We start from the raw sequence: 9,070 nt of genomic DNA on the forward strand, positions 1-9,070 counted from the left end.
CACTGACAGTCATTAATGTACATATTAAATCATTAAGTCATTTGCTGCCTAAAATTAAAATGTTTCCATTTACCCATGTTATGTGCACAAAGTATTCTTTCTAGAGTTTAAGTAAAAAAAAAAGAGATTCCTCCACACAATATAAATCATATAATTAATGTTACCTGTGTTGATAATTAGCCAAAGAATGAGAAGAAACCCCAGAATATTCATATTCCTTTTGGAAATGAGAGATGAAATCTGCTGCCTTCTTTCAGAGTGCTGTCGCCTAACAATGCAGTTTCAATCTACAATCTTTGTGATTGTCTCTTCTAGCTAAGAGGTTAAAGGGTTATCTCCTCCTCCAAACTACAAAACACAGAGGAAGTCTTGTGTTATTGTGTGTTTGACCGCAGACCTCTAGTCTGATCATTGTGCATGGCATTACCACCACACGGTCTCATCATTTCGACATAGATCAAGTTTGACTTCCTGTCTATCTATATTTTGAGATGAAAACTCTGTTTCTGCTACAGATCTGTTGGCTGGAAATCATCACAGGTATCTAAACTCTTCATAACTTTTACATGTAATGAATTCTAGAGTTAAAGGAGGTATACCTCTTGGACTTGGAGGTAGCTACTGGGAATCCTGCTGTAGGACTAATTATTCATCCTTTTGGAACACAAGCCATAGATTAACATAGATGAGATACTGTACTTTAAAACATATTTGAGTGATCCTTGTTCTTATTCTCAAAACCTAACTAGCGATGGTAAAAGTTGTAACAGTATCACATAATATCACATTTACTTTGTGCAGGCAACTTCCTGGATAATATATCCTCTTTTAAGGATCCACCCATTTCTTTTCTATTTTTGCCTGAAATGTCATACCCAAATCTAACTGCCTGTAGCTCAGGACCTGAAGCAAGGATATGCATATTCTTGGTACATGAAAGGAAACACTTTGAAATTTGTGTAAATGTTAAATTAATGTAGGAGAATATAACACAGTAGATCCAGTAAAAGATAATACAAAGAAAAAAAAACGTTTTTTTGTATTTTTTTGTTCCATCATTTTTGAAATGCAAGAGAAAGGCCATAATGTATTATTCCAGCCCAGGTGCAATTTAAATGTTGGCCATTAGATGGCAGCAGTGTATGTGCAAAGTTTTAGACTGATCCAATGAGCCATTGAATTTCTTTTCAAAATGTTGTATCAAGACTGCCCAAATGTGCCTAATTGGTTTATTAATAACTTTAAGTTCAAAACTGTGTACTCTCCTCAAATAATAGCATGGTATTATTTCACTGTAATAGCTACTGTAAATTGGACAGTGCAGTAAGATTAACAAGAATGTAAGCTTTCTGCCAATATCAGATATGTCTATGTCCTGGGAAATGTTCTTGTTACTTACAACCTTATGCTAATCGCATTAGCCTACGTTAGCTCAACCGTCCCGTGGGGGACCCACCGATCCTGTAGAGGATTTGCAGTACCAGTCAAAAGTTTGGACACACCGACTCATTCAAGGGTTTTTCTTTATTTTTACATTGTAGAATAATAGTGAAGACATCAAAACTATGAAGTGACACATATGGAATCATGTAGTAACCAAAAATATTGATGACAGCTTTGCACACTCTTGGCATTCTCTCAACCAACTTCACCTGGAATGCTTTTCCAACAGTCTTGAAGGAGTTCCCACATATGCTGAGCACTTATTGGCTGCTTTTCTTTCACTCTGCGGTCCAACTCATCCCAAACCATCTCAATTGGGTTGAGGTCGGGTGATTGTGGAGGCCAGGTCATCTGATGCAGCACTCCATCACTCTCCTTTTTGGTCAAATAGCCCTTACACAGCCTGGAGGTGTGTCCAAACTTTTGACTGGTACTGAAACTGTAATTACTAGGCAAGGGTTATGTCCTGAGACTGGTAAAAATACTTTTCAAAAGAAGACCTTGGGTTACTGGGTAATATCAATACTGACTCAAACCTGACTCAAACCTTGTCCAGCATTCCAGCTAACAATGTTTGGTTTAAATGTGAACCTGTTCCTCTCTCATTAGGAATCAGAGTTGAACCTTCAGTGGACCAGTATGGGTTGAAGGGGGGTTCAATATGTCTGGATGTTGCAGAACCTGAGATTCTCAAGGGACTTAAATGGAAGACGGGCAGTGATGTAATAGTTGATGATGAAGAGATCTCTCCTAAATACAAGGAGAAGGTGGATTATAACTCTGTGAACCATTCTCTGTGTATAAAGAATCTGTTGAACACAGACAGTAGAATGTACATGGGAAGTGCAATTAATCAGAGAGACTGGACATATTCATCTACCACATACAGACTAAAGGTGCTGGGTGAGTTTTATGCATTGTTTGTGCTGGAAGTCTTCTTTTTGTTTCTTTAATACAAATGTAGTCTCTAGACCCCTTATGAATGTAGGTATCTCTTTCCCAACTCCATTGGTTCTTATAGATCATGTTCCCAAACCAGTCATGGATGTCACATCTCTCTTCAACACAAGTGTGGGACTCTGTGATGTCACAGTGAACTGTTCAGGTAAAGATGGCTGGATGTTGTCTGTCTGTGGATGGGGTCAGTGTACACTGTCACAACAGTTACTGTCTCTGTCTGGGGTCAATGTCATCATCTCCAATGGCAACGGGACTATCCAATGCACCAGCAGCAACCACGTCAGCACCCAGACCATCTCTCAACCCATGGAGGACATATGTAAGTCCCATTCTAGCATTCATTTAAGGATCTACCCGTGAGGTTAGAAGTTGAACCTCAAGTTGATATTGTAGAGTAATTCTGTAATACCTCTGTCATTGTTTAATACTATATGATTCGATATCATACATTGTTAAAATATATTCACAAGGAAAAAAACACATGCAGCATATCAAATGTCTATGCTTAGTATTTTATTTATTTAGAGCCAGCTCATAAACACCCAATGTTTTCACTAGGTATTTTTTTATGACTAAGTCAATTAGTAATTTCAACATCAAAAACATCCTAGTCAAAACGTTGGGTGTTGATAAACTGGCTCTAAATAAATGAAAATACTAAGCATAAAGCTTTGATATCCTTCGTGTGCTTTTCCCTGTGGATATATTTTTACATTGACTCTTTTTGGAATAAGAACCGCAAACATCTACTTGGAACTATTTATTATAATCTTGGCTGCAAGGACTTTTGTTTGAATGATATGATACATGTGTATCACATTCGGCCGTGATTGGTAGTCCCATAGTGCAACGCTCAATTGGCCCAGCATCGTCCGGGTTTGGCCGGGGTAGAACGTCATTCTAAATAACAATTTGTTCTTAACTGACTTGTTAAATATAGGTTCAATTCAAAAATGTAAACTAAAAGGTACCTGCCAGAGAGTAATGTTGACTGTTGTAAATGTATTGGTGTAATATTGTACTGGTGAAATTGACATTTTTGGCTCTGAGAGATTAAGTAAAAATACTTTAAAATACTACTTAAGTAGTTTTTTGGGGTATCTGTACTATACTTTACTATTTATATTTTTGACAATTTTTACTTTTGCTTCACTACATTACTAAAGAAAATAATATACTATTTACTCCATACATTTTCCTTGACACCCAAAAGTACTCGTTACATTTTGAATGCATAGCAGGACAGGAAAATGGTCCATTCACACACTTATGAAGAGAACATCCCCGGTCATCCTTATTGCCTCTGATCTGGTGGACTCATTAAACACACATGCTTTGATTGTAAATTATGTTGGAGTGTGCCCCTGGATATTCGTAAACTAAAAAAAACAAGAAAATCATGCTGTCTGGTGCGCTTAATATAAGAAATTGGAAATTACTTATACTTTTGATACTTAAGTATATTTAAAACAAATAATTTTAGACTTTAACACAAGTATTTTTTTTCTCGGTGACTTTCACTTTAGTCATTTTCTATTAAGGTATCTTTATTTTTACTAATGTGTGACAGTTGGGTACTTTTTACACCACTGGTCTCAGGTATTGATGAGAAGGACGCCAAAGCTTCAGCATTATCAGTCAGGACCATTGTGGCCAATATTGTTCGATCAGTGATTGTCTGTGTTGGATTGGCAGTCACCATAATGGCCATCATCAAGGTCAAAAGATGGATATCCTCAAAAGAAGATGACTCAACTCAGGTACTTCCTGTGAAATGGATTATTTTATTTTATTGTTTTACTTTGTAAGCTTTGTTGAATGAAGATTTGATGTTATTGTAATGTCTCATCTTTAGGAAGTCATCGTTGAAGTCGCTGACACCACAGTGAATGATTCAGCAGAGGTGAGGCCAGAACCACTGGGCCCTCCTGAGGTACAAACACTTTATACAAATGTGCAGAAACCAGGACAGCAACACTGAATGGACTTCACCCAATTGACCAGCGTTTTGTATGATAGACTAATACAATGGGACAAAAATGTAACACATATTTAATTTAGTATCATCTGCAGTGTATATTTGCTTAAAGGGAGAGCCGTGTCGGGTCGACTTCCACAACAACGAAGTGCATTGAAGCATGAGGCTAAACTCTGCATGATCTGATGTGAAGCACACCCTACACATGAACAGATACTCTGTGAGTACAACGTCTTGCTCTGCTCTTATCTACAAATTCTGTGGTTCATTCTGCTGGTCGTGGAAACATCATATCGCTAAGTCTCAGTTTAATGCAACTTGTGTTTTTGGAATGTTGAATGTCACACTTTGGTTGTGTTTTTGGAATATTGAATGTCACACTTTGGTTGTGTTTTTGGAATGTTGAATGTCACACTTTGGTTGTGTTTTTGGAATGTTGAATGTCACACTTTGGTTGTGTTTTTGGAATGTTGAATGTCACACTTTGGTTGTGTTTTTGGAATGTTGAATGTCACACTTTGGTTGTGTTTTTGGAATGTTGAATGTCCCACTTTTTAAGTTCTTGTTTTTACAAAAAACAATGAATAAATGATTAATTGAATCAATGAATTTAAATAAATCATTAATTGAACCATCACTGTTCAACATCAAGTTTACAAAGTCAATACAATGCGTTGTGGTATTGCTCCACATCCTGTCTAATTAAAAATAGTACCTGTTTCTGAACTTGGCCTTGTGGTTAAGGCTGCTGCCTTGGTACATGTAGATTTTCCCTGCCTGCGTTGGTACGAGTCCTGGCACCTACCGGACCTACTCTGTACCCCCTTCGCTCTGTCTACCCTTAATTTTATATGTATCTCTGTCATTGAAAAACAATCAAATACTTTCTGTAAAATACAGGAGAGTCCAATAAAGGAATAGTGCCTAGCAGCTGTGCCTAGAGGAAAAGCTAAATATCTTGCCTTAACCATTTAACCTAACTCCTAAACCTAACCCTTTAACTACATAGCTAGCATGTTAACTAGCCCTAACCTTAACCCCTAACCCTAACCCTTAGTCTAGCTAACATTAACTAGCCTAGCTAATGTTAGCCACAACAAATTGGAATTCATGCACATATGTTATGAAGAAATAAAATTGTCATACACAGGAAATGCATTGTGATGAAAACCATGTAAAACACACAAAAAAGTGGACTTCATCGTGTGCCTGTCACAAATTTAGAATAAGTAATTAGTGTCTTTTTCACAATAAGCTGTACCAGAGTGTTGCAGAGGGAGACTCAACTGCTCTGATTGGCTGCCAGCCAGGACCTTCTTGTGACAAAAAACAACAACAGTTTCCTGGGTAATGAGGTGTTGGAGAGTAGCAGTTCCTCTTAGGGGTGAAAATAACTTCATTTCTCATATGTGAATTGTTGGTAACACTTTACTGTAGGTGTCCTTATGAATGCTTTCACAAAGCCTTTATAACATCTATATAACACATTGTAACACATTGTAACATTTGTCATGAGCTGTCATAAGTACTTTCAAATAGTTATGAGTAATGGTATAGCAAGATGTTATAAAACTAGTTATAATGAGCGTTATAGATGACTGTTCATCCGGTTGTCATATGCTCTTATGTCAACTGTTAATAACCACTGCTATTACATATCCGGGCAAGCCATCACCATGTTTTGAGAGATCTTAAGACGTCTTATAATATAGATATACAGTACCAGTCAAAAGTTTGGATACACCTACTCATTCAAGGATTTTTCTTTATTTGTACCATTTTCTACATTGTAGAATAATAGTGAAGACATCAACTATGAAATAACACATATGGAATCATGTAGTGACCAAAAAAGTGTTAAACAAGTCAAAACATATTTTAGATTCTTCACAGTAGCCACCCTTTCTCTTGATGACTGCTTTGCACACTCTTGGCATTCTCTCAACCAGCTTCACCTGGAATGTTTTTCCAACAGTCTTGAAGGAGTTCCAACATATGCTGAGCACTTGTTGGCGGCTTTTCCTTCCCTCTGCGATCCAATTCATCCCAAACCATCTCAATTGGGTTGAGGTCGGGTGATTGTGGAGTCCAGGTCATCTGATGCAGCACTCCATCACGCTCCTTCTTGGTCAAATAGCCCTTACACAGCCCGGAGGTGTGTTGGGTCATTGTCCTGTTGAAAAACAAATGATAGTCCCACTAAGCATAAACCAGATACAATGGCGTATCACTGCAGAATGCTTCGGTAACCATTCTGGTTGCTGTGTGCCTTGAATTTTAAATAAATCACAGACAGTGTCACCAGCAAAGCACCCCCACACCTCCTCCATGCTTCACGGTGGGAACCACACATGCGGAGATCATCGGTTCACCTACTCTGCGTCTCACAAAGACACAGAGGTTGGAACCAAAAATCTCCAATTTGGAGTCATCAGACCAAAGGGCAGATTTCCACCGGTCTAATGTCCATTGCTCGTGTTTCTTGGCCCAAGGAATTCTCTTATTTTTATTTGTGTCCTTTAGCCATGAAGGCCTGATTCACGCAGTCTCCTCTGAACAGTTGATGTTGAGGTAACTCTAATGAACCTGTCTTCTGCAGCAGAGGTGACTCTGGATCTTCCTTTCCTGTGGTGGTCCTTATGAGAGCCAGTTTCATCATATCACGTGATGGTTTTTGTGACTGCAATTGAAGAAATTTTCAGGCAGAGGTCCGTAATCCAAAGCAGAGTAAATAAGGTACAGATCAGCAGGCAGGCTCGGGGTCAGGACAGGTCAGGTCAGGACAGGTAGACGTCAGTGTATGGAGTCCCTCCATAAGACATTGCAGTAACTCTTTGTGTCGTCCAATGGTGGCTTCTTGCAGAAAGACAGCAGTGTGGAGCTGGTCTGAGTCTACTGAGTAGGTCATGTCCAGTTCGTACTATCAGAATTCAGGATGAGTCCCAGATGCAGACAGCTAGAGTCACAGATGTTTATTGACCAAAACAGGGGGCAGGCAAACGACAGGTCAAAGGCAGGCAGAGGTCCGTAATCCAAAGCAGAGCCAATAAGGTACAGAACAGCAAGGAGGCTCTGTGTCAGGACAGGCAGAGATCAGAACCGGGGAAAGTAGAAAAAATAACTTGAGAAAGCAGGGAGACGGTAAACACGCTAGTATGACCTGACAAGACGAACTGGCAACCGACAAACAGAGAACACAGGTATAAATACACGGGGGATAATGAGGATGCTGGGCGACGCCTGGAGGGGGGTGGAGACAAGCACAAAGATAGGTGAAACAGAACAGGGTGTGACAGATTTGTTTAACACCTTTTTGGTTGTTAACACTTTTTTGGAATGAGTAGGTGTGTCCAAACTTTTGACTGGTACTGTACATACAATGTTGTCAAGTTCTGTCTGAATGCTGTTTCAAGACATGGCATTAAACTATTGGTCTATGATGATTATTTGACTGAATCTATTGTTATTGAAGTAATTCTACAAGGATTAAACTAATATGGTAATAATTCTGCTTATGTTAAACTATTGGTCTATGATGATTATTTGACTGAATCTATTGTTATTGAAGTAATTCAACAAGGATTAAACTGTCTGTTCTCTGTGTGTGACATCAGGTAGTGGTGAGACGGATGGACAAGCTTCAGTAATTCCAGCCATCATTATGGGTACTGTTATTGGTGGATTACTCTTAGTTGGTGTGTTAGCTGTGTTTTGTGGGGTTCGATACATCAAATATGCCAGAAGACTGGCAACTCCTAAATAACATTCACTAAAAAAGTTACTTTCTCTTTCATTCATTTAGAAATACATTAAAACTACACAAAAAATGAAGATTAAATGATTGTAATATTTAATGTTTTATCTCTAAGCAGATCATTGTCAAAGTGCTTCCAACTCCAGAACCACATTGTCCACCTGAGACTCTTCCTGTCTTCGTAACTGAGAGGAAACCAGCAGATCTCAGTTGAAACAGGAAAAGCATCACCAGGTCTAAGGACCGCAGAAAAGGACTTCCTCTGAGGTCACATCATACAGTCATTGGGTTACATTGCACAGAAACTTTGGGACATTTCACTATGGCCTATGAACTACATGGATCTGAATTGGACAAGTATTAGCAATATCCCACTGGGCAAAGACTGGTGAATCAATGTTGTTTCCACATCATTTCAACCCAAAAAATGCAATGTGATGACGTTGAAAACAGATTGGATTTGCAAAAAGTAATCGTCGTAAGGGAATTTTATATTTTTTCACCCAACTTTTAGCCTAAATTCAATGACATGGTGAAATGTTTTGTTGATTTCACGTTGAAGTCATGACAACTCAACCAAATGTAAATCAAAACAAGACGTTGAACTGACGTCTGTGCCAGTGGGATGTTATCAGCTTGCTAGATTGAATTCCCACCATATTCAATACTGCACAAGGGGGTTGGGACATGGAGTTAATTTGGGATTGGGCATCCCGCAAAATGCAAAAATGTCCTTGTAAATGGAAGCGGAATGGAAATGGTAGCTTACATGTAGGCTGCTTCCACTACCATGACAGGCCATAGACACTGTTTAACAGGGTACCTTACGTCTTACAGCTACTGCAAAATCCCTCGCCCATCACTGTCATGTTGCATGCCTGAAAACTGAAATATATAAATATTTGCTTCTGTCATGTTTAAACCTGTATAGATAA

General features: G+C 38.7%; 1 protein-coding gene across 1 annotated transcript; it reads left to right on the forward strand.

The window, feature by feature from the left end:
* Positions 1-230: 230 nt before the first annotated feature.
* On the forward strand, positions 231-4,982 carry LOC106609486 (uncharacterized). The gene is made up of 5 exons (XM_014208392.2): positions 231-540; positions 2,053-2,346; positions 2,465-2,722; positions 4,003-4,163; positions 4,259-4,982. Exons 1-5 carry the CDS (start codon positions 492-494, stop codon positions 4,382-4,384), a joined length of 888 nt encoding a protein of 295 aa, XP_014063867.1. The 5' UTR covers positions 231-491; the 3' UTR covers positions 4,385-4,982.
* The last annotated feature ends 4,088 nt before the right edge of the window (positions 4,983-9,070 follow it).

This window comes from Salmo salar, chromosome ssa01, assembly GCF_905237065.1.
Source record: "Salmo salar chromosome ssa01, Ssal_v3.1, whole genome shotgun sequence".
Lineage (NCBI taxonomy): Eukaryota > Metazoa > Chordata > Actinopteri > Salmoniformes > Salmonidae > Salmo > Salmo salar.